At 41.5% G+C, this 26,875-nt stretch overlaps 1 protein-coding gene across 5 annotated transcripts in view; it reads right to left on the minus strand.

Moving 5' to 3' along the window:
- Positions 1–26,875, minus strand: part of Hhat (hedgehog acyltransferase) — a 317,030-nt gene that overhangs the window by 143,098 nt on the left and 147,057 nt on the right. For all 5 annotated transcript variants that reach the window (XM_074048402.1, XM_074048398.1, XM_074048399.1 and 2 more), the window contains one exon: positions 14,128–14,163. In XM_074048402.1, coding sequence (XP_073904503.1) covers positions 14,128–14,163 — 36 coding nt within the window. The remainder of the gene's footprint in view (positions 1–14,127; positions 14,164–26,875) is intronic.

A 26,875-nucleotide genomic window follows, 5' to 3' on the forward strand; every position in this document is an offset into this window, starting at 1 on the left:
GTGACTCTGAGTGTCAGGACTCGAGACACATTCTAGTATTAACTTCAAGAGAGGCACAGAAAGTGGCATTTTGATGTGTTGAGGAGGCAGAGTTCACAAAGCCGGAAATTCCCCATATGAATGTTCAAAAGGCACTGAATAACTAGGATATGAAGAAAATGTCCACTATACTGGGATGCAAACTTCATGCAAGTATTGGTGAATACTGACCTCTTGGTCACTAGGTGATGCCCTACTAAGCTTCTCCTCACAGCCAGTGAACTCTGCCCCATTCTTCGAGCCTGCTTAATTCCATGTTTTGTCTGGTGAACATTTGGAGCAGTTCCCAAGGTTGCAAGGTTATACTTACCAATGGGTAATGTTAATACTCCCATGAGCACACAGGGATTTTGACAACACTTCAGAACAACTGGAGACACAACATCACACCATGTCATAGTGCGTCAGCAACCTCTTAGCCCTACAGACCACAGGGTATGTCAGATTTCTAGCTCGCCAGTTGTTCTGTCACACAGCTTTCTCATTCAGGAAAGGTATCTGAATTCAAATGAATCTGCCTAATACAAAAGTACATCACTGCAAACATTGGTACAATTAGTGTTAACAGACCAGCGATGACATTCCTTACAACGGATTCTTCTTCTCTAGCATATTAATACACTTTTCCATGAAAGTTTCTTCTCTTCTATATGCTAATTTCACTGTCTCAGTGAGAATTTTAGATAGATATGCATATAGAGTTTTTAACCATAGTCAGACTTCCCCAGGAAACAACTTAGTCACCTTTTCAAAGCTAGTGCTTAAAATATAAGCCTGACTTTGATTTTTGAAAAGCCACTCAATGCCTTGTACGGTCAACCCAGTACAACTCCTACCCTCACTGTGCCCCTCCACTCTTGGTGAGCACCAAGGACTGTCTTTCTGTCCTTTGTCCTACAATGCACCCTGCTCCTTTCACCACCAGGCTTTGAGTATGCTTTTCCCTCTATTTGTTATAGTCATCATCTCTTGGGGGAAGCAGGTCTCCAGTTCCTAACCCATCCATGGGTCAAGTGCCCTTTGACACACACTGGTAGGACCATGTCTCTACCTCTTAATGCTACTGGTTGCTATACTTTTGTAGATATGATATGATCACCTGATGATCACCTCTCTGCTCCTAAACCATAAGACCCTAATACTTTGGAGTTAAAAACATATGGGAGTGTGTGTGTGTCTGTGTGTGTGTATGATATATCTATATATCTATATATCTATATCTATATATAGATATATAGGCTGCTAACTTTCCAGAAGATAAGATGTCAAGGAAACATATATAATGATGAAAATGATTGTGATAACAATTATTAAGGGTTTATGTTGAGCACTATTTTAAATACTTTGTTAGGACATTTAATCTTAAAAAAACAATACAAAACAAAAGAAACCCTATAAGCCTCTGCCACTGAAGCCACTGAAGAGCAGCAGGGATGGTTTTGCACTACCTCAAGGCCGTGTGTCTCATCGAAGGCCACAGGGTGACCAAGGACATGAGCAAGCCAAAGCACAATTGCTTCCAGGGGTGCTGTAGCCAGCATGCCAGCTAAATTCAAGAAGTGTGGGACTTTGCCCTGTATGAGGAGCACACCATGTTGCTGCTCAAGTTCATGAAGCATGTGGGAGGACACACGTTCAGACCAAGAGGAAGAAGTAAAAAGAAGTGAGTAACATCCTGGCTGCTATGAACAAAGAGGCTGCCAAGAAGGACTGAGTCCCTTCTCCCTCTGGGCATACTACATTTTTCTTTTGCAGTACTGGGCCTTGAACTCAGGGCCTTCACCTTGAGCCACTCCACAAGCCCTATTTTTTGAAGGGTTTTTCAAGATAGGATTTCATGAACTATTTGCCTAGGCTGGCTTCGAACTGTGATCCTCCTGATCTCTGCCTCCTGAGTAGCTGGATTACAGAATAAAATCTTTACAGAAAAAAACCCTATAAAGTAGGCCTTCCTAATCCCCATTTTGCAGGTGAGGAAAGTGAAGCACAGAGCTGCTAAGTTAGACAAACAGTCCTGAGTAATGACTAACAGGATCAGTATACAAACCCTGGCAGCCAGGACCCCCGAGCAAACCACAGTATGGTAGGAGTACCCAGTCCTCAAAGGGAGTTTACAAGGGGTGCCAAAGGAGGTGGACAAGGCCTGTGCAGGACAAGAGAACAAAGCATGCACAGAAGGCGAGACGGAAGCTGGTGAGTGTGGCTTGTGCGGGGGACAGAGCAAGTGTACTGAGAGGACTCATGAGGGAAGAATGGTTAGTCATGTCTGTGGAAGGCAGGGCAACTACCTTTTGGGGGGCACCCTCTCTTGGGACCCCCCCCAACTGTGGGGGCTCAATTCTCTCATTTACAGTTTTCTATCTCAATAAACTCTCTTGCTTTACACTTTAAAAAAAAACAACCTTCCTTTTGTTTGCTTTTAAAGTGTTGGGTTTGTCCTCCTTTGTTTGGCTGTGCTCATGCGTACATATGCAAGGCAAGCACTCTACTGCTGAGCTGCATTCCAGCCCTTGGTTTTTGACACAGGGTGTTACTACCTAGCCCAGGCTGGCTTTGAACTTGTGATCCTTGTGCTGAAGGGGATTTGGACAGACAGTAGCTTAGTAGTAGAGCACTTGCTTAGCATGTGCAAGGCTCTCAGTTTGATCCCCAGCAACTGCAAAATAAGAAATTGAACTCCTGATCCTCCTATCTCACCCCCTCAAGTGCTGGGATTAGAGGCAGGCACCAACATGTCTAGTTCTTAAACTGCATTTTGATTAAATACTCCTAAGAGTGGTTTGGAGGAACACCCTGGAATGAGGAAGAAACTATAGGTGAGACTCACAATAGAAGGTAAGGGAAAGATGAGAGGTTCCTATCATATAGGAATGAGGAAAACAGGGCAAGTTCAATTAGTACTTAATTGGTAGAACTAATATAGTTAGAAATAAAAGAAGTGTAGGGGTGAGGAAGAAGGAAATCACCAAGATAATCCTGAGGTTTTTGCTTTGGTGGGCATGCATGGAGTACCAGTTCCTGGGATAGGGAAGAATAGAGCTAGGACATGGGGACAAAGTAGAGAAGTAATGGGGTCTGTGTGGGGCAAGCTGAGTGACTCATAAGATGGTGACTGATGATTCAAACAGGCAGGTATACCCAGAATAGAACCCCCAGCATCTCTCCAAGGGAAGTAGAAGCTGGCATTATCACTTAGCCCAGGGTTATCCCAGAGAGCTGTCTGCAACAATAGAAAAATTCCGTATTTGTACTGTCCAGTAGAACAGCCAGTAGCTACTTGTGACTGCTGAACACTTAAAATGTGGCTGCTGCAACCAAGGAACTGAACTTGTAATTACCAAGATAGGAAAAAAGCAAAGTGTTTTGCCTTCTCTTAACACAATCAACTCAGAGCAGGGGACAGGGAGTTCTGCCCACATATCAGGCAATCAATTCTCCAGCAGACATCACCAACCTGGAGATAGTCAGATCGCACAAGGAGAGGACATAGTGCCATAAGCCAGCTCCCATGTTCCATGCCAGTGGCAAGTTGGTTGTTTTACCTGTGCTTCTGACTGACCAGTATAAATTGGGGTTTTTCAAGACCTCCTTTTTGGTCACCATTAATTTGTTGAGATGGCTCACAGAAGTCAGAGATACACTTATGTTTACTGGTTTATTATAAAGGACATTACAAAGAATGCAGATGAACAGATAGATGGAAGGAATACATAGGACAAGTTACGAAAGAAGGGCACAGAACCTCCATACCTTCTCTGGGTACCCTGCCTCTAGCTATCTCCACTTGTTCTTCAAACTGGAATACCCCTGATCCTTGTTCTTTGGGGCTTTTATGGAGGTACAATTGATTACATCATTGGGTAAGTAGCAAAGCCTTCAGCCCGTCTCTCTTGCCCAGGAGTGGCAAGGGTGACAGAGAAGGTGAGGTTGAAAGTTCCAACCCTCTATCAGGTGGTTGGTTCCCCTGGCAACCAGCCCCCATTCTGAGGCTGTACAGGAGTCTACTAAGAATTGTTTTATTGAATGAAAGATGCTCTTCACCCAAGAAACTCAAACTCACCCAGAACTGGGGAGCTCTGTGTCAGATGTTCCTATTACTCAGAGAATTACAAATGTTTTAGGGGACCTGTGTCAGGATGGTGTCAAAGACCAAGTATCAGAACAAAACATTCTTCTAGTGCTTCTACCTACAAGAATTTTAGGAGTTCTGTACTAGAAACTAGGGGGCAGAAGCCAAATACCTGTTTCATAGTCTATCATAATATCACAGTAATGTTACTGAATTTGAATTAACTTAAATTCAAATGGCCACATGGCATTAATAGCTTGTGTATTGGCTATCACAAATCTAGACAACAGAAGCTGTTTTCTAATATTAGAAATGCCAACACTGTTCACCAGAGACTGCTAATATTGGAAGGGACCTTAGAATTTCTCTGGCATAATTCTCTCATCGCAAAAAAAAACTCAGGCCCAAGCCACAGAAGTGATTAGCACAAAATCACTGCAGCAGGAGAGGAGCAAAGCAGACTAGAGCCCTGGTCTTCTGCATCTGATGCAATACCCTTTCCATTTCACAGGAAGCTTCTGGTACTGATGCAAAAAATAGCTGCAATTTTGTTTAATTCTGGCATGTGGAATCAATGCAGCCCATGCTGAACCAACTAAAGATCATGAACTCCCCCTGCTGAGCTAGGAGTCTCTGGCGCGCACCAGGTATATGACTGTCTTTGTCATCTCAACTGCAAACAACAGAACACACCCTAGTTAGTTTAACTGCAAAAGCAATTTATGAAGGAAGCTCTAGAAGCTTATACAACCTCCAAGAGCACCTCAGAGTCAGGCAGTGATGCAATGCAATCAGGAACTACTGACAAATTATAGCACCACTGCCCTGGGGGGGGGGGGGGTGGCTACCATACCTGCCACTAGGCTCAGGGTGAGTGGATCCCCATCACTGGGTTGCCAGCCCCTCTGCTTCTCAAAGCTGGGTGTCACTGCTGCCATGCTTACCAGAATATACTCCAGGTCCCATCTCCACACATGTCACTCTGTCCATAATCTAAATCTCAGTAGCAGAAGATCTGAGACCCCTGCCACACAGAAAGAAAGGGTAGTCCTGTCTTCTACCCTCTACTAGATTTCCATAAGGCAGAAAGAGTCCCCAGCATTCAAAGCAAGCACAACACTTAACAAATGGCTTGATGAGTCCATCAGTCATCTGTACTGGTTAGGGATCATGGATCCTAAAGCTGATCTTGCTAAGAAGGATCCCTGACTCAGAGCTTTTCTACGTCGCAAAAATCTCAGTTAAGTCACCAGGGGTTCTTTTTAGCTTTATTAAAAGTCACATCTATTCACAGAAACATCTGTATTGGTAGAAACTATGCATGGTAGGAACAGAATTATGCATTTCAACTCTCAGTGTAGGGAAGGTTTCTTTTACCTTTTGGCTTTACTTTAATTTGGATTTTCTAATTAGCAAACCCAAATATAGCACAGCCACAAAATGGAGTAATTATAACAAGTTTTTCCTCAAAAGTAGAAGCAGTAATATTGAAGTGAGGGGTGGATCTAAAAAATTCTCTAAGAACTGCAAATTGCTGAAATGTCAGGCATAAAAGGCCCTTTTGTCCTACAGTTCTGTAAAGAAAATAAAGAGACTGAAAATCACTCTAGGCATTTGAGCCTGAGGAACAAGGAACGTCATCTTCGACACTGGCAGTAACTGTGATATGGAAGCTAGGAAGAGGACACTGGTTTTGAAGAGAAAAGGGAGAGCCCATCAGGTATAATCCAGCTGATATCATGGGTGAGTCAGAGGAGCCTTGCTCAGGAGGCTCCCAGGAGGGAACAAATGCTGTGGATTTAGGAAATTTCTATGATACATGGAGGCTGACATCCGAGGGGAATGAAGGTTTAAGAACTGGGCCTTCAGAGACCCCACTAACAAATGGTCAAGAAAGAAAGAACACCAAGGAAGGAGCTGAAGCCCAAGCTTGCTGGGAGGTTACTTGTCGCTGTAGGGAAACTGCAAGCATCCATCCCAAGTGAACATGCCAATCCCAACCCCCTCTCTCTCCAGCTTCTCACACTTCTGGGGAGCACCTAACGCCTGGATGCACTATTACTTTAGTATTGGCATGTGTAATGACATCTTTGACCCATCAAGCAAACAGAAATGAATGGACCATTTAAGGCTATTGTGACCCAACCCAAGCAACTTCCACAGCAGATGGTTGTTAGAGAAACTGCCCTGAAGAGCAAGCCAGTATTAGAACTCCAGATCACGGTGGAGGAACATAAAACTGTCTGAGGTTCAAATTCTCAATTTCACTGACTTCTCAGAAAAGGCTGTAAGGCTGACTTTCAAAAAAAGTCAGTCAGATCATGTCCCTACTTAAGCTATTGGAAATAGCTGCTCTTGTATTTTAATGGCCCCCACTCCTCACCAAGCTGGCCATTCCCTCTTCCTCTAGGTTTGCGTTGGTCTCCTGGGCCCCTCTATCCTCCAGCCCGGGCTCCCTTCTGCTTCTCACACAGGGCCTTGGGATTTGCTCTTCCCTCTGGAGCTGTCTAGCCCAGATCTTACCTTGGCTGTCACATCCTCTCAGCTCAGTGCTACCCACTGCCTCACAGAGACCCTCACTGCCCATCCTATCAAAGATAACACTTACACCTGTAGAAAATTAAGGGCTACACAGATGAATCAAACCCTGCTCACCATCTAGAAAGGGATATGTAACATGAACCAAAACTATGTATTTAAAACTATGGGTTCCAAATATCTGTAATCATAATAGTCACCTGGGGGGGTTGGCAGTTATACAAATTCCCAGGATCTACCCACACCCTCTACTGCGAAGTCTCTGGATATAAAATTCAGGAATCTAACATGTGCCATAGGAGTCCCAGTGTTACTAGGCTGAGTAGACTAAGAAGATACTAGTCCAGAAGATAGACTCAGAGTCCTTGTGTCACCTGAACAGAGAACTGGACAGAGACACAAATTGTAGCACAGTAGCAAAGCTTTATTTTAAAAAAGGAAATAAATAGTAAAGAAAAAGAAATAGTAAAGAAAAAGAAAAGAAAAGCGATGGACCCCACCTGATGGCAAGGAGGCATTAATTGAAAGAAAAGGAAAAGGAAAGGGGACTGAGGGAAAGGGGGAAAGGGGTCCATCGCTTCCCAGGTGACACAGAAGCATTGATTTCTTTAAGTCTAATTTATAAGTTGGAAAGTGGGAAAAATCTAGGCAGTCTTTAGGGAGGACTAGGGGCTAGGATGCTACGGGTAGACTTAACACAGCCTGATCACATAACAAGGGCTATTCTGCGCATATACTTATGCCAATTTTTAGGCCTTTAATTATATGTATGAGATGTGACCAATATTCATGAGGTCCTAAAAAGAGGACTTGGCCTTGAAGGACAAATTGGGGGCAGGCCTTTTTTTTTTTTTTTTTTTTTAAATAGGTAAGGTAGACTCAATGGTGCCTCTTCTGGGCACTATGTTGCAATGGTATTTATGACCAGGATATTTACAGCGTGGAGGGGATTTATTGCTCTAGAGATGGTTCAGAGCCATGCTGGGGTACTTGTTAGTTTTGTTTGCTTAAGAGAGCTGCTGGGAAATTATTTTCCCTGCCTGCTAACCTGACTCACAAAGATCCAGGAAGTTTGGCAGACAGGGCACCAAGGGAGCTGGAGGGAGAGGTGGCATCTAGGATGGAATGGGGAGAAGCAGCATATGGACATTCAAACCCTGTTACTCTCATTCCACAGGGGAAATAATGGGGTGGGGGGAGAGGAAGAAGACAAAACTAGCCTTTACTGAGTCTCCACAGCTTTCAGGCACAGAGCTCAGTGACCTGTGTAATCATCCCTCAGTTCTGGGAGACTCCTCCTCCCCTCTCTGAATACCCAAATCTACAGATGCTCAAGTCCCTTATATAAACCTGCATATTTGCCTATAACATAGGCATATCCACAATCTTCCCCTACACTTTAAATTATCTCTAGATTATGTACAGTATCTAATATAATTGAAATGCTATATAAAGAGTTGCTATACTGTATTGTTTAGGGAATAATGACAAGGAAAAAGTGTGTACATGTTCAGTACACATTTTTACTAGAATATTTTTAACCTATTGTTAGTTGAATTTTTGGTTTTAGAATCTGTGAACACCGAAGACAGATGTATATTAAACCTCACTATACAACTCTGAGGTAAGAAGCCCAGTTTACAGACAATGGTACAATTTTTTCACCAGAAAAACAAAGGGGATGACTGCTAGATGTTAAGGAAACAGAGCCAACAGGATTTAGAAACTGAGTCCAGACAACAATGGAGGCAGGGACACAGCCCTTGGTCTGGGGTTAACTTCTCTTCAGCACCCTGCCTGCATTTCTACTCTCTGCCTCTGTAGGATCCATTTGAGGATCTGGCTTTCTTCACTTTTTGTTTTCTGGCTTTCCTTCACTTTTTGTTTAAGACACCTTTTAACATGAGCACTACCCAGCTGACTAGCTTCTGGTTTTCACAGGCCACAAATGGAATGAAAGATTTAAAAGAAAACTGTGATCAAAGGAGAGAAGTTTACATCAGGCAAGGATAAAAGTGACCTGGGGACTCCCCTAGGTACTACCTCTCGCCTCTGGTTGCCCCAAAGAGATGATCAGTGCTGCCTAATTAAGGCTGCAAAGACTCAGATGGGGGCTTACCTTAGGTGAAAGAAGAGTTTTAATAAGCTCATTCACTTCTTACACCACTATTAAAGGTATTTACTTACACAAGCAGAACTAGACTTGAGTATTGTATTCGCAAAATAAAAAATCATTAAAATCTTATGAAACAAAGCAAGTACTTTATCTCTGAGTTATCATCTCTGTCCATGTGTTTAAAAACATGTATATAGTGGCTTTATCTTTCTTAGTAGACCCAGAATACACATATGTCGTAGCTATTTCTAAGCTGCTAGACTGAATACAAACCCTAATCATCTTCCCATTATCATCTGCAGCTTACTCAGGACAAATGCCCACCCCCTTCCTTAACCTCTCTATTTTCAGAGCAGCTCAGAATCCAAATAGCTTTCCATGCTCAATGGTCCTAAGGGGACACAGGAAGGAGCCGCCCATGCTCTGCTCTCTTCCTTCTTCTCAGAGGGAGTTCTTTAGCCTGAACTCATTTGATTCTGTGGCTTCTTAAAGATGCATGGACAACTCTGTTGGCTACTTCAGATATCACTTAATCCAAAAATACTTAAATGATGGTGGACAGACAGATGTTCATCAACAACGTAAATCTGGCAATTAACTATAGTGGTGGGCTTTGTAGTACCCAAGATTAAGAAAGCTAAAGTCAACACTGTTTCATAAAGTTTGAGCCCCCAATTTGAGTTTTTGTTGTTGTTGTTGTTGTTTTTCTTTTTAACCCAAAGAACTATTCTGTTGCAGGACTAGATTTATAAATGGGTCAGGTGTAGGGTGTCAACAAGGGAAAGTCAAAGGCAGGGAAGGTCAGCTTTGCTCATTTCAGTATTTAGTGAACCATACATTTACATATTAATGAAATGTCCTTTTGCCAATTTGAAGGCATCCCATGCCTGGTGGAATGCCTGAACCAAATTTCAGAAGAACACAAGAAACAAAAGATGTGAACATCCATCCAGGTCTACCAGGTCTTCTCTCTTCTTTCTCTCTCTCTCTCTCTCTCTCTCTCTCTCTCAGCAGGACAAATCCCACTTCAAAAGGGCATGTGCTGTTTTGAGTAAATGTTAGCATGTGTGCAGGATTAAATCTACATGACACTGACAATCATTCCATAAGCAGAATCTGTTTCATTATGAAAAGAAATTTATCTGCTAGGAACCATATGAACTCCTGAAATCTTCTCACATAGCTCAGAAAGGGCTGTGCCGGAGGCTCACTGCCTTTTTCTATTTGCCTAAGTATCAAGGGCAGGGTTCTCACACATTGCATAGTCCTCAGAGGATACAGTCCTTGGATTGTGAGTTCAAGACCAGCCTAGGCTAAATAGCGAGTTCTAGGTCAATCTTGGCTGCATAGCAAAACCATGTCTCAAAGGAAAAATAAAAAGACATTCTGCTTATGGCAAAAGTAATGGCCTTGATGAATTCTGGAATAAATATGGGAGATGATGATAAAGACAATTTATTTTGCTACTTAGAAAAAAGCTATACCTTTATTTGAAATAAGTATTTAAAACAAATTCAAGAGTTAAAAATAAGAAAATACAAATAGATATTTTTCTGATTTTTAAATTTATACACATATAAGCAATTAAAAACCAGAAAATGGGAAGTGGAAAAGTTCTAATATTTCAGAGACTGAGAGAAGGATGGCACCAGGGCCTTTTATAGGGGTCACAGTGGTCTGCATTACTTAAAACCATTCTCCCACCTGAGCGATGAAGAAGTGCACCTTCCCTTATGATGGATGTGGGTGTAGCCCAGGTACAGTGATGTGCAACTTCCCAGCTACTTAGGAGACAGGGTGACAGCTTGAGCCCAGGGTTTTTGGGGGCCAGCCTGGGCAACAAAATGAGACCCCACTTCCGAAAGAAAGAAAGAAAAAGAAAGAGAGAGAGAAAGCGAGAAAAGAAGGGAAGAAGGGGAGGGAGGGAAGGGAGGGAAGGAAGGGAAGGAAGGGAAGGAGAAGAAAAGGGGCCTGGCTATAATTCTAGCCAAGAGAGAAAATGCAAGAATCAAATTTTCAAAATACAAATCTTTTTAATTTTCTAGCCAAACCTAAATTTAAGTGAGCCAGTCTATTACCTATAGTGAATCTATATTTATTGTCAAGTTGGTCCCTTTTTTCCGTTTTCTTTTGTTATGACACATGGTGAATCCAGCCAATTGTCTTCTTCAACGTTATTCTCAGGTGACTTGCTGCCCTGATTCCTTTGATGTCCATAAGATGCAGAAGGACTGACTTCATGTTTTTCCACAGCTATCATAAAACACCCATACCAAAAATGCTCAGATTTCATTCACTGTGACAGCTCCTGTCTGCCCAGGAGCTCATTGTAGGACTCTCAGCTTATAAGAAAGCTTGTCTGTCCAGGCAGTTGCCTAGGCTGAGACACAGATGGGCTCTAGGGAAGCTTAAGTCACACCCTAGAAATCAGCATTACGTCCATCAAGATGAAAGATGCTCCTGATTAATTTTAGGCATGCTGCACTCTCTTTCATGCAAACACTAGGCATGTTACACAGCCTGACAAACTAAAGAATGCTTTTAGAGATTGTTGGAGCCAATAAATACAGTCTAGAAACAAAAACAAACAAACAAAAATGCCAATTGCTTCTACATTTCCTCTTTTGCAAAGGGAAATAAATTTTCTTCCCTTGGAAAGGTTTCTCCAATGCCAGCTTCACTCTCCTAGCCCCCTAATCCTTCCTCTAGGGATGTACATTCAGGAAAATACCATGGCTCTCTGGAGCACTGCGGAAACACAGACTGCCCCTGTAATCATGTGTCTATCTCCCCCAACTGAAACTGCCTTCTCTAACAGACACTTTAGATCTTCTGATGGCCACAAGTGAGGGTTTCTCCCATTGGAAAAAACAAAACAAAACACTCAACCCAACCTCTCCACCAGCTGCTCCACCTTTCTTTCCTTCTTTTCAGTATTTAAGAGGTGTCATTGCCATCTACTTGCCCTAACTCCTCTGTACCCCACCCTTTTCAATCTGGCTTCAAGGTCATTATCCCAGTGAAACAGTTCTTGTCAATGCAGCCAATCACAAGCAGTGCTCAGGCTGATGTATCCAATCATAAATGATGCTTAGCCCCCATCAGGCTTGAGAAGGGGGGAGAAGGGGACCATTTGCTAAAAAGAACTACAAATAAAGCCAGATACCCCACCCATTCTGGGATTCCTAAGAGGTGAAGAACTGACTTTCCTCCTAGCAACCACCTCTACCCATCTTCCTGCCCCCCGCCACCCCCAGCTCCCAAGCTGGGAAGGGAAACTAGCGAGGGACTTGAAGTCTTTAAGTTGTTTGGGGGAGGTAGGGATACCATAATGTGACTTGGATGAAGAAGAAATCTGCTCATAGGCACAGGGGATATCTATAAGAAGGGGAGACTGACTTCTCATTCCCCAAGTGGACAAGCAATGTATGTGTTTATTTGCTTTGGCTCACCTAGAATAAGGAAAAAGAAAACTACAGGAATTTAGCTGGGCAGAGAAGCGTCACCCCCCCACACACATACACATACCTCTCAAGTTCTGCTTACTTCACACAATACTGATTAGGGTAACTAGCTACATCATTTTCCAGTATCTGCCCCAAAAGGCCTCCTGACATGGCAAGGGGTCTGAGCACCAGACATATCAAAGCAACTTGACCACCACCTCTCCCCCTCCAGACCCAGGTAGGAGAAATGACTGGAGTCCAGACAAGGACAGGGAGGCAGACCATCCCTCAAGCCTGACAAATGATAAGGTTAGAGAAAGCTTTAAATCAACCATCTATTTTCACAAATGACAGCATCCTAGACATATCCAACTAAGTAGCTTAATAATTACTTCCTGAATCAATCACTGAACAGTGTCTTCTCTGACTTACCCTCATCTTTCTGTCTCATTTCATTCATTCACTCCTACCACAAATGTTTGTTGAAGGTTGATTCCACACAAGTTTCTGAATTTAATCACTAACTGTTGATTAAGACATGATTCCCTGCCTTCAAGAAAGTTACTAGAGAAAATAAGTACAAACTTGCATCCACACAAGGTATTATAAGAACATTTCCATGATCAGAGTTTAAAGTACCAAAGACGTCCAGAATCCAAACTATTCCCTGAGGTATTCCCAAGGACTATTGTTTTTTTCTGCTCAGTTTAGATACAGAAATCTCATGCCTGCCTTTCTCATGACTCTTGATTCTTCATTCCTGCTACTAACATGCATTTACCCTCATTGTGTCAAGGGTAATGGTTTACATACTACCATCTGTGTTTGAAAGTCCTGAAGAAAACCAGGACAATCTATATTCCTTTGATCTACAGTAGACCAGGCAGAATTCAATGATGCAGCCTTGGATGAGGACTTGGAGAAAAGGACAAGGTAGGCATGACCTTGCTTGGAATGCTACCATATGCAACCCAGCACTAAGGATAAGTAAAAGTAATAATGAATTATGGACATTTCCCCTCAGAGAGCATCTTACCAATGGGGAGATAGACAGTCATGAAGTGTGGGAAACTGAACCACCATAACACCTGCACAAAAACCACAATTAACCCACAGATTTTAGCAGACTATTTGTCAGAATTAATTAGCATTTAGAATCACATATTTGCAGATGGCAAATCACTTCATATGATTTCTGGTTTCCTTATAATCATTAGTTTAGTGATTCCTTTGGCAACCATTACTACTTCCCTGGTGTATTTTTGACAGGTATTTTAATGATCATTTTTGTCATTATTAGAGCAATGCATATCAATATGAAAAATTGAGAAAACATGGCAAATCTGGTTTAAAATCACACATATTCTTGCAAACACTCCTAATATTCTGGTATCCTTCCGTGTAATTTCTGTTTGATTTAATAACTATGTGAAATTAATATACCCCATAAGCCAACTCTGGTAAAAATCACCAATAAACTGGAATATAAACTGCCATCCACAATCTCTTTCAATTATGAACAAGGTTGTGTCTTCTGATTATAAAACAGGCAGTAGATTCAGCTTAAAAAGATTAAATTCAATGGGGAGAAATTGGTGTAATGGTTAATATTTGAATGTAAACTTGCACTGTTCACTGTTGATCTTTCCAGCAGCCTAGTAGTGGGAATTAGGATTTTTGGTAACTATCTCTTCAGACATAAACCCCTTTAAACATAGATTATCTTGACTGTTTAGTAATGTATGATTGTGGTAAACACACACACACACATATACACACAGAGTGTAAGCAATATTTCCTTGATAAGTACACAGTTATCAATATTTATCAAGATATTTGACAAGGATTTATTTTCCTTTGCATTCTTTCATAATAGACAGGCTATTCAATGATATCTACAACAAAAAGCACTGGCTTACCTGATTAAGAAATTATGTAGTCCAACATCAAAATACCTGTTCAAAGGAGACAAAGACAAACCTATGAATAAAACATTTACAGCAATGATGGACTTGGTCAAAATAAATAAATAAAATGTAATTGACTTTCAGAGCATGATAAAGAAATAGATTACCCTAGGGTGGTGGTTTTCCAGGTATGGCCCTGGAGCAGCAGTGATAGCATTGCTGTTGGAAGTGCAAATGCTTAGGTCCAATGTCAGACATGCAGATTTAGAAATTCTGGTGATGGAGCCCAGAAATTAAATTTAACAAACTCCCCAGGTAATTGTAAAGCAGAACCATCACTTTTTTTTTTAATTTTATTATTCATATGTGCATACAAGGCTTGGGTCATTTCTCCCCCCGCCCCCACCCCCTCCCTTACCACCCACTCCGCCCCCTCCCTATCGCTTTTTGACAGCAAAGGTGTCTCAGCAAGTCTAAGCTCTCTCTCCAGAAATAAAAAAACATACAGGTGGATTTCCAGGTACCTTCCTGGAAGGTACTTGGAACTGGTGAGTCCATTTATAACACTACTTCCCTCAGATGTTCATTTACTCAAAAAAAACATATTTTAAAAGAGCAGAACTACACTAGCCAAAGGCAATGAGGGCACAATCACCTCTGGTCTTCAGAGCTTCACCCACTTGTGGTCCTGGGAGCGTTCCACCTAGAAGCAACCCTGTCCCATAGCTGGTCTGTCCTAAGCAGGGAAGGCAGAAGAACTGCAGCACCACACACTACAACCTCACACCAGGCACTCAGTATGCCCTGGGCAATGGATGATATTTTAAGTCACAGTCTTCCAAACACTTTAAACTGGCTGAGACCACATAAGTAGCACTGCCTGGGTTTTTCTTTAATTACCATGCTTTGTGTCTCCCCAAACTTCTTCCCACTCTCAAACCACTTGGACAAAGACAGTGCCCTGCTCTCCCTTTGGGTCTGGCTGTGAGTGAAAAGACTGTGTGACCAGAATCACACTGCTACTGTCATCAGGCATAACCACCACTTGTAACACCAACAGAACAGTTGTTGTGTCCCATCCACAGACTAGCCTCCTAGATTGGCAATCTGCCTGAGGAAGGCCAGAGTTAATTCTGTCCCTCTAGGCCACAGACATAGGAATTCATCCTGTAGAGATATTCAACATCCCAGGCCCTGACTGACTCTAGTTTCTGGCTCTACCCCGTTGTATCCCTGAAGCAACCCAGCATGCCTAGCACCTCAGCCCACATGACAAATAGCCAGTGACTGCTGACATTATAATAGGATTCCTGTGGGTACATTCAAATGACAAAGTTCTTTTATGCACTTAGCTGTCTATTTATAGATCATGTACTTGTGGTAGGGGAGAATAGAGAAACTCAAAGCCAAGGTTTAAGGTATGTTATTCACTACATCACTTACCTGAAATAATTACAGGAAAAATGGGATTCAAGACACACAAACTCCATTCATTCCTAGGTCTTCTGCACAAAGCTATGTTCTAAAAGGAGATCTACCTATTAGGGTAGCTGACTTGTTTCATTCAATTTTTATGTTAACCTGGATGAGATGCTAAGTTCTTATAATCACATTTAATATAGACTTAAAAAAAAAACTAGAAATGATCCCTCTTTTCAACCAAAACCAGGAAAACACAGCTCAGTCACATAAGTAAATTTCCATTCCATAGGTTTGCATCATGGGACGTAGAAACGTGTGTAGATTAAAACAAAGATTTCAGCTACCTTCACTCATCCACACTTATTCAGCCTTTGCAATTACCTTGGCAACAAACTATTCTAGCAATCCCAGGGCAAAACAGACATGGATGGATGGACTTACTATACCCCAGGTAGAGTGGCAGGGTAGAGGGGGAAAAGACACTGAAACATTAATGAAAAATCTAGTGTTACTAGAAAGATTTATTGAGTGTTTAGAATGTGAGAAGTACTATGGTCAGTACTCACATATACATGTGGTCACTACTGAGACAGGTATTGGTGTCCCCATCTATTGGTGAAGAAATTAAAGTCCAGAGAGTCTAAATATCTCCTACAGAGCCCACAGCTGGTAGAAGACAATGGTGTGAGCCAAACTAAGCTCTAAAAGCACAGGCTTTTACTGCCTCTCATTATCAATAAATGAAAAGGGCTGCTCATTTTATAAACAGGTCCCTTCCCACCTCCACCTGACTTCTGCTTCTATGTGTGCAACAACCCTGCTCCAGGCAGCCCACTGCCTCTGCTCCTCTGATCACACATGTTCTGCAGCTTCCAGATTCTGGAAAGTTAAGTAACTTCTCTGGTATTCAGGCTCCTTTTTGAGAAAATAGAGAAACCTTATTCATAGATAGTTATGCGAATTAAGTAAGATAATATAGAAACGTGGTTTACCATAATACCTGGTACACAGGAAGGACTCAATAAATGCTCATCTCCTTCCCTCCTATTTTTAAAAGTTGTTTCAATGGACACTCCATTCCCAATAATTCAGTGCAAAAAGCAAGTAACATATTATGCCCTATAAGGTAGCCCAGAAAGACAAAATGCTTTCTCTAGGACCAAAACAGGACAAGTAGAAAGCTGAGGTTGGGTGTGGGGCAGGAGATAGGGCCTGTGAGTGACTAGGACAGAGCTCAGGAAACAGGCAGGAGAGCAGCATCAAGGAGAAGCAAGCATACGAATGGACTGGGAGCTCAGGGAACATGTCATTACAGCTGCCCCATTCCTGGTGGGCAGCTCAGTACCACATGCCAGTACACACGCCACTGTGTGCTCAGCTTTGACTGTGCAGAGTATGTCCCTTCATTTCAGGGACTAACTGCACAGACGTGTGGGACTGGGACACATGCAGTGCATCAGATTAATTTTTTCCTGTATTTGTGATTGGTTGTGGAGGGAATTCAGGCAGGAACAAGTAAGGAGCTTTAAGCATTCTTAAGACAGGCATGTTCATTAGGATAAAGAGGTGTCTAAAGAACTGACACTCACTTGGACACTGAAGTGGAATGAATAAGATCAAGGGTGGAAATTAGCATACAAAAGGGGACAGGAGAAATATAAGGGAGGAAATCAAAGCTTCCTCACTGGCATAAATGTCTTACATCTTTGCTGCGTTGTTTCATCTGTGTTGATATTCATTCAATCAGTAAGTATTTTGTTAGTGTCTTCTATGTGCCAGGCACTGACCTAGGTCCTGAGAGCACAGAGGTGAGTAACAAAACAAGGGCCCAAATCTCATGTACCCACCTTCTGGTTGGAAGAGGTAAAGAAACAAATAAGATGCCAGTAACATCATATCAGCAGAGAATGTAAGCAAGACAACAGCACAAGAGTGACTGGTCCAACAGGTGCTCAGAGAGGGGCTGTCTGAGGAAGGGATGTTTTTCTGTATGGACAGAAAGGGCCAGTTATGCAGAAGCCAGTGGAAGAATGGTCCAGACTATAGGACCCCTAGGAAAAGGACCCACATTGGAAAGTGGGACCCAAGTTGAGAAGGAATATGGAAGGCTTGAATGGCCAAAGGAAGGCTAGCATGACAGAGCATAGTGGTAAGAAGAAATGTGGATAAAGGGAAATGGGGAGAGGCCACAAGACAGCAAATCACAAAGTAAAGTGCATAATAAGAAACTTGAGTTTTATTTGAACATTAACAGGAAGCACTAGAAGAAAGCTTTCAATAGGAGAATGGTAGTTTTCAAATCTGTTTAAATTTCACTCTTTGGGAGAGATGAGGGAGTAGTATGCTTTGATTTCTGGATTGAAAATATCACATTGGGTATCTGGAATAGAAGAGAATAGATGGTGAGAGGAATGAGGCCAAGGAGGCCATCTCTGTCCAGGTGAAAAATGACAGGGCTTGGCCCAGAATGGTAACACTAGAAACCAAAACAGGGATGGACCCAGATAGGATTTTGTGGTAGGGTCAAAAAGACTTGCTACTGACCCATGTAGGTGTGTGAGGAGAACTGAGGCAAATAAGGGAAGGAAAGAATGGCCTTCAGAATAGCTGAAGGCCTTGTATTCCTCAGTTTCAAATGAAGCACCCTAAAGGCTTCAACGAGGTCTTTAGCATCCCAAGGGACCTGTGTTAGTCAGCTTTCTCATTGCTGTGACCAAATACCTGACAGAAACAACCGAAGGGAATAATCTATTTTAGCTCATGGTTTCAGAGGGTTCAGTTTATGGTTGCTTGTCCCTACAGCTCAGGCAGAACATCATGGCATCAAGAGTGTATTGCAACTCTTAAGTTGATACAAGAAAGAGTAGGAAATACTCTGGAATTAGTAGGTGTAGGTAAGAACTTTCTCAATGAAACCCCAGCAGCACAGCAACTAAGAGATAGCATAGATAAATGGGACCTCATAAAACTAAAAAGCTTCTGTTCATCAAAAGAAATGGTCTCTAAACTGAAGAGAACACCCACAGAGTGGGAGAAAATGTTTGCCAGCTACACATCAAAGGACTGATAACCAGAATATACAGGGAACTTAAAAAACTAAATTCTCCCAAAACTAATGAACCAATAAAGAAATGGGCACATGAACTAAACAGAACTTTCTCAAAAGAAGAAATTCAAATGACCAGAAAACACATGAAAAAATGCTCACCATCTCTAGCAATAAAGGAAATGCAAATTAAAACCACGCTAAGATTCCACCTCACCCCTGTTAGAATAGCCATCATCAGCAACACCACCACAAACAGGTGTTGGCGAGGATGCAGGGGAAAAAGGAACCCTCTTACACTGTTGGTGGGAATGTAAACTAGTACAACCACTCTGGAAAAAAATTTGGAGGCTACTTAAAAAGCTGGACATCGATCTACCATTTGATCCAGCAATACCACTCTTGGGGATATACCCAAAAGACTGTTACTCCAGAGGCACCTGCACATCCATGTTTATTGCGGCACTATTCACAATAGCCAAGTTATGGAAACAGCCAAGATGCCCCAGCACTGACGAATGGATTAAGAAAATGTGGTATCTATACACAATGGAATTTTATGCAGCCATGAAGAAGAACGAAATGTTATCATTCGCTGGTAAATGGATGGAATTGGAGAACATCATTCTCAGTGAGGTTAGCCTGGCCCAAAAGACCAAAAATCGTATGTTCTCCCTCATATGTGGACATTAGATCAAGGGCAAACACAACAAGGGGATTGGACTATGAGCACATGATAAAAGCGAGAGCACACAAGGGAGGGGTGAGGATAGGTAAGACACCTAAAAAACTAGCTAGCATTTGTTGCCCTTAACGCAGAGAAACTAAAGCAGATACCTTAAAGCAACTGAGGCCAATAGGAAAAGGGGAACAGGTACTAGAGAAAAGGTTAGATCAAAAAGAATTAACCTAGAAGGTAACACCCACGCACAGGAAATCAATGTGAGTCAACTCCCTGTATAGCTATCCTTATCTCAACCAGCAAAACCCCTTGTTCCTTCCTATTATTGCTTATACTCTCTCTACAACAAAATTAGAGATAAGGGCAAAATAGTTTCTGCTGGGTATTGGGGGGGAAGAGGGAGGGGGCGGAGTGGGTGGTAAGGGAGGGGGTGGTTGCGGGGGGGAGAAATTAACCAAGCCTTGTATGCACATAAGAAAAATGAAAAAAAAAAAGAGTGTATTGCAGTACAGCTTCTTTACCTCATTCAGACAGGAAGCAGAGAGAAGAAGGTGACTGGGGACCATTTCATGACCTACTTCTTCCAGCTAGGCCCCTTCTTCCAAAGTTTCTACAACCTCCCAAAATGGCATCACCAGCTGAGAACCACGCATTCAAAACAAGAGCCTTTCATATTTGTACAATAACAGAACCTTCACAGTAATGCTTGGTGACCTGTATTCAGACTGAGGGGATAACTGGCTGAACTTGAAAATGAGTTCACCTGCTGGAGAGCTGCAAACTGTGGGAAAAGTTTTTCTTTTTGTAGTTAACTTATAATGGTAACATACAAATAAAATTTCCCCTCTTAACCATTTTTAAGCATACATGTCAAGAGCATCAAGTACATAAGCACTGAGCTGAGGATGTAGCTCAGTGGTACAGCACATGCTTAGCATGCACAAAGTCCTGGGTTTGATACCCAGCTCCCATGGGGGGGGGGAAGCTCGTAGACTCACAGTTGCTGCATAACTGTCACTACCCTCTATCTTCAGAACTTTCCCATCTTCCCCAACTGAAACTCTGTGCACATTGAACAAAAAGTCTCCATTGTTCTCCCACCCCTCTCCCACCTCAGACCCTAACAACCACTACTCTACTTTCTGTCTCTACAAATTTGCCAATTCTTGGTGCCTCATAAGTGAAATCATACAATCGTTGCCCCTTTGTGTCTAGATGGCTACAGGTTTTCTAAATTCAGGTTCACCTAACTTATACCAACATTTCATTCTCTTTAGACCTACCCATATCACCCAGGGAATGCTATGGTTCCAAATTCATCTCTTTCCAATTCTTGATGGACTGGAGAGGGCGGCCAACCAACCTAAGTCCTTCCCCTTCTCCTTCTCCACCTGTAACATGTGGTCTAGCTACTAGACAATAAGCTTTAGCAGCCCACCTATTGAATGTTTAAAAACTACACATTCAAAATCACTTCCTGTTATAAAGTATAATAATCTACCAGATTTATTGGCTCACACTTGTCATCCTAGCTACAAGGGAGGTGTACATAGGAAAATTGTGGTCTGAGGCCAGCCAGGGAAAATAAAACATGAGACCCTATCTGAAAAAATAACCTAAAAGCACAAGGGGCTGGAGGTTTGGCTCAAGTGGTAGGGCACTTGCAAGGCCTGGAGTTCAAAACCCAAAACTGCTAAAAAGTAAAATAAAGTATAACAATCTCTGGAAGGCAAAATTTTTCTTCCTTAATAAAATATAGCACAATACTTCAGATCTAAAACTAGAATATTATCTAAAGGGGAGACATCAGAGGTTTTCCTACTGAAGTTAGGAATGAGATGAGAATGCCCACTTTTTCTACTACTGAATTCTCTCCTAGGGCTGTTAGTCAATGCAACTAAAAACAGATAATGATTATAGGCAAAAGAATTGGAAAGGAAGAGGTTAGTGTGTGTGTGTGTGCATGTGTGTATTTGCATGTGGAAAAAAGCCAAAGGAATTGAAGAAAATAAGAAATGTTAATAACACAATAGGTTAAATATCAACATAAAAATTAACATTGATGAACATGGTCAGAAGAGAAGACCCCATTTGTGACAGGAAACAAACAAACAAACAAACAAACCCTGAAGTACCCAGATACAAACATAACAAAAAATGTTCAAACCTCTGAGAAAATTATAAAACAAAACAAAAAGACACAAAAAAGGCTAGAACAAATCAAAAGATCTAACAAATAAATATTAGCTTACTTATTAATTTATACATTTAATGTGACTCCAATAAAAATACCACCAGAACTTTCTCAACAAGTTTATTATAATATTGGCTAGATACAGAAGAATCAGCTGCCAGAAAGACCCTGAAAACAAAAAATCAAAGAAGGAAAAATAGGCCTATTGGACCTTAAAACACATTACAGAGAATTTATAATTAAAGCAGTGCTATGTTGGTACCTGAATAGGCAAAGCAAATGAAACAGAGTAGTAATAATCTATGAATAGACCCAATTTATTAGTCTAAAATTAGTCTGTATTAGTCTTTTAGTGTAAAAGCAGCACCTCAAATCAATGGGGCAAATACAGAGCTAGATAATCAAATGTGAAGATATAACACTAGATTCAGTTCTCATAACCCATAGTGGATAAAAATTTAAGTGGGTAAGAGATTTAACTGTAAAATACAAAGTCATTCAAGTACTAGAAATATTTGTGAAGAGGGGCTGCACTTATTTATTGCCCAGCAGTAAGTAAAATTCACTCAAAACAAGAAGTCTTTACAGGAAAAAAAAACTGATAAATTTGTCTACATTCTAAAAAAACCCCACATGACAAAAAAGATCATTAACAAAATAAAAAGACAAACTTGGAAAATATTAAGACTTTGAAAACTAAAGAAGACAAAGGCAAAAAACCTATCAAAAATAAGACAGATCACAGAAAAAGTAACACAAATGACCCTTAAACATATGAAAAGATATTCAACCTTACTCAGACTAAGAAAAATGCAAATTAAAACTAAACCAATACTATCTCTCATCTGTTGGACTGTCACATTCTAAGCTGACAGCATCCTGTGTTGGAGAAAACACACACTCCCTTATATTACTAGAATTAATGCAAAATACTGCAACATCTATAGGAGGAAAAGTTGGTGATGGGTAGCCAATTATACATGCATTCATCCTTCAACCAAGCAATCTCCCTTACAGGAAACTAAACCAAAGAAACACTACCACCCAGCATGTAGAAAACTGGAAATGTTCTCTCTCCCAGCTCAACAACATAAAATTACAGATAACCACACAATCAGAGAGCTGAGGTTGCACAGTAGCTAAACAGCCTGATGGCTAAGGAAAGCCTGGTCCTTCCCCAGGAGTATGGCATGCAAGCAGTGGCTGATCTGTGCAGAACATGAAAGGGACATCAGGTGTCATATGGGCTAATAAGAAGAATCAGCAAAATACTGTTTTTCTTGTTTTGTCATGCTGGGGATGAGCCCAATGCTTTGAGCACACTCCCAAGTGCTCTAATACTGAGCTACACCACCAACAAAACATCTTTAAACAAGAGTTTGAAGCCTTGGGCCTCCATCAGATACTCATGAGGCAGACTGAAAGCTATTCCTGACAGCAGGCTTTTTAAAAAATTATTTCATAGAAAAAGACTAAAAACAACCTTCTATACTTTGCATCTGTAATGTTCCCTAAAGATCCACATGTTAAAGGCATGGTACTATTGATAGGAGGTGGAACTGTTAAGAGGTGGAGCTGAATAGGGAACACCATTGGGAGCATACCCTCAAAGAGGATGCTGAAACCTCAGCCCCTTCCTCTTATCGTTTTTGTTTTGCTTCCCAGTTACAAAGGTTGCCTTGTTTTTGTTCCACCACACACTCCTGACTGTGCATCTACAGTTCCCAAAGCAACAACTGATCATAGACTTAAATCTCTAAAACTGTGAGCCAAAATAAGCTTTTTTTCTTTATAATCATTTTAGGAATTTGTTATAATAATAGAAAGCTGACAAACACAAACAAAATCAATAAAGGAATGAGTGGACAAATCCTACGTAATGGAACTCTGTGTAGCTATTAAAAATGGAAAGGATTGCTGGGTGCAGTGGCTCATGCCTATAAAACCAGATACCATGGGAGGTGTATATAGGAGGATCTTGGTCCAGGTCAGCCAGGGCAAAAACACAAGACCTTATCTAAAAAATAGCTATACCAAAAAGGGCTGAGGGCATGACTCAATTAGTAAAGCTCTTGCCTAGGTATAAGGCCCTGAGTTCAAACCCTGGTGTCCCCCCACACACTCAAAGGTAAGCATTGTCTCCACATAATATTGAGGTGGTCTCCGGGATGTATTACCAAGATAAAGGGAGGATATATACATTACCACTTGTCTAAGAAAGGAAGCATGACATAAACATATATACTGCTTATTATGGCAGGATAGACTTATAGGGAAAGGAAGGAACATGGTAGAGGAAATTGATATAAATTCATGAATGTATTTTGGCAGCCACGAAAAATTTTGTATGAGTATGAAAACCTATGTCAATTTTTTTTAATTCCCTGAATTAAGAACAAAATGAAACAAAGAAATCTGCATAAGAATCAAATTTGTCACAGCCTCCACAAAAATTTAAAAAGGAATTATTTGTGAGTGACTTTGAAACACACCTAAGAATGATTGGTCATTTTTAGAACCACAAAGATGTAGTTTTGGCCTTTTTTTTTTTTTTGTAGTCATAGCTTTAATAATGATGTTGGATTGTTTCTTAAAAATACTTTTGCATATTATACAAAACAAGTAAGCATTTACATTAATATCATTACAAATCCAGACTTTCAACATAATAGAGACAAAAACATAGCAAGTTGAAGCAAGAAAGAAAGAACTCAGTAATTCTACATCTGAGTTAGAGATTTCAGAATGAATTCAGCACTGCTTTCTCTTTAAAAATATACCTTCTCAATATGTCCATAGAAAAGATCTAGGGGAAAAAATGACCAACCTAGCCGCAATGAGTATTCTTAATCTCAGATTATGGTTTTTGAAGGGCAGACTGTGGCAAGTCCATATGTTCCTCAAAGATGGCGATTAGCCAGGGGAAGAAATGCCCTGTCTCCTTCCCAAAAGACACCTGTTTACATCAAAATGTTCACACTGAAACATACTCCTCCCACTGGCAACAAAAAAACTTTAAAACCTGACATCCAACCCAACTCAGGGGACTACCAGATTTGGGGTCCCACCTTATGCCACTCCACACGGACTCTTCTTTCACTTCTCTGCAAATAAAATTCCTTTGATCTTTGCTTCAGTTCCTGCCTTTGATTTCTATCCAAGCACAGAACAAGGACCCGAGAATTCCAGCCCATCATCTTGGCAACCACGAAGGGACCCTCCTCTTCATCTGAGGTTGGTAGGTTGTGCCAAACTGGAGAGGACTGCCTAGGAAGTGGCCATGATCATCTGGCATTCAGGTGGAGTCTGCCCTCCAGGAGAGCCCACTACCATGGCTTAGCTACAGTGGAACACTCTCTTTCTTCTCTCTCTCTCTCTTTCTCTCTCTCTCTCCCTCTCTCCCTCTTTCCTTCCCTCTCTCCCTCTCATGTTAAGGAGGGCTTCTCCCTTGAGAATCTGGGGAAAAAAACTCCAAGTCCACTACGGCTGTTAGGCAGGCAACCCAAGAGGTTGGAGGCCAGCCAGGGGCTTATACTAGACTGCCAATGCTACATGGGTGGAGCTGAAACCTCAGTGCACTGAGGCTTTTCTTTCAACTTTCGGTTTCCTCTACCCTTTTCTTTCCCAAGTAGATCAGAATGAGTGGCCATCCCTTCTGCCCTAGGCTTCCTTTTCTTTGTCCCATCAGATTTGGGTCAAAACCACTCTGAGGGAAGAGTTTATCAGCAATATTTCCTAGACAGACGTTACCTGGAAAGAACCCAGCCCACATTCTCCCCTTTCAATGCAAGCCCTCTGGGGCTTAACAAAAACCTCTATTAAATATACAAAAAAAAAAAGGCACCTGCCAGCCAGTTACACTTAAGCAGCACAAGCTGCTCTCTAAAGGTGCTGGGTGTGAGGCTTGCTGGGATGTGTCAGTTCACTCCCTAAGGATCCCTCACAACCCTCCATCTTTTTGCTCCTCTATTTACATGTCATTGCGAAGGGTGGGAAATTTTAAAAACGGGATAAGGCATTGTTCAGTTTTACTTCTTGATGCAAGGGGCTCATTTACTGGTCCTAACAAGAATTTTTTAAAAGCCACCCATGTCTTATAGATTAAATGCCACACTCCAGGAGAAAAAAAGAATATTTCTGCCCAACCCACAACTAGACTTTTCAGGGAGATGCAGCTGTTTTAGGGCCCTCAGGTGCATGACTAATGACTCCCACCAGAAACAAATGGGAGCAGGGTTTCTCTCCCTTAGAGTGAAATTCCAGCTTTCTGGTTAGGAGGAAGGAGAAATCCTCAAGAAGGCTTGATTAAAAAATACAAAAGGACACAGTGACACAGTGGGCACTACATATAGCACTTGGCAGAACATGTTCCTGGGGTCTCCCCCTTAGGAAAAGAATCATTCTCCTATCTATGCTAGCCCTCCTGGCTGTCCTGGGACCCTTTTTCAATAGAATCTTGTTTAAACTGGAGGCTGTTAGTAAGTGAAAAATGGGTAGATATAAGACTTGGTCAAGGTCACACTGGTAAGGGTGTTTGCAACCTAGACTGACCCAAATGTCTTCCCCACAACCCTGGCCACAGGTGGTGGTGGTGGAAGGAGACGGGAGAGATGGGCGTCTTCTCCCCCTAGGCGTATGGTTCCCGATGGGGGAATCAGGTCTCTGGTCCTGGGGATGCCTAGACACATGAGACCCTTCCTAGAATGACCAGTTTCCCTTAATCTTAACCCTGGGAGCCTAAGGAAAAAGATCTCCATTCTCTACTTACTGCACTCAGGCTTGGCCTAAATATCTTTGGGGAGACCAGGAGTGCTGGCCAGAAGGAAAAGCACTGACTAGAACACCATCCTACAACTAGACTTAACCTACAGAAAGGAGGGAAAAGCCTAAACTTTGTAGAAAATATTATAAAGATGTGGTGCAGTTAGCTACCTTGCACGCTTTAAAACTTGAAAAGAAAATGACAGTTATAAGGTAACGAAAAACCCCAGGGCATTTGTTGGAGATCTCTATGGTAAACAGCTTAAGCTTTTTACATAAAAATATGTAAATTTCTTGAGATGGTTCTTATTGTAGAGTTAATGTAAAGAAAATTGTTAATTCTACTCTGTTCTACTACTACCTTTAAGAAAACCAGTTTTCAAACTTATTTCAATCAGGTCTCACTAAGATGCAGGCATTTGGGGGTTAACACTCCAGCTTAGAGCAAAAAAAAGGAGAGAAAAGGTGTGGTTTTTAAACCCTGGCTGCAATCCTGCAGCAAAAATCTTAGAATTTGACCTTATCATGTTTTATTCTGTTGTAAATAAAATCTGGGATCTTATAACACATGGTTCTATCAACAACTGGACTTTCTATAAATTGTTTTTATACAAAAAAATAATTTTAATGTTGCTTTCTTTCTGGTTTTTTTCAT

This window comes from Castor canadensis, chromosome 11, assembly GCF_047511655.1.
Source record: "Castor canadensis chromosome 11, mCasCan1.hap1v2, whole genome shotgun sequence".
NCBI lineage: Eukaryota > Metazoa > Chordata > Mammalia > Rodentia > Castoridae > Castor > Castor canadensis.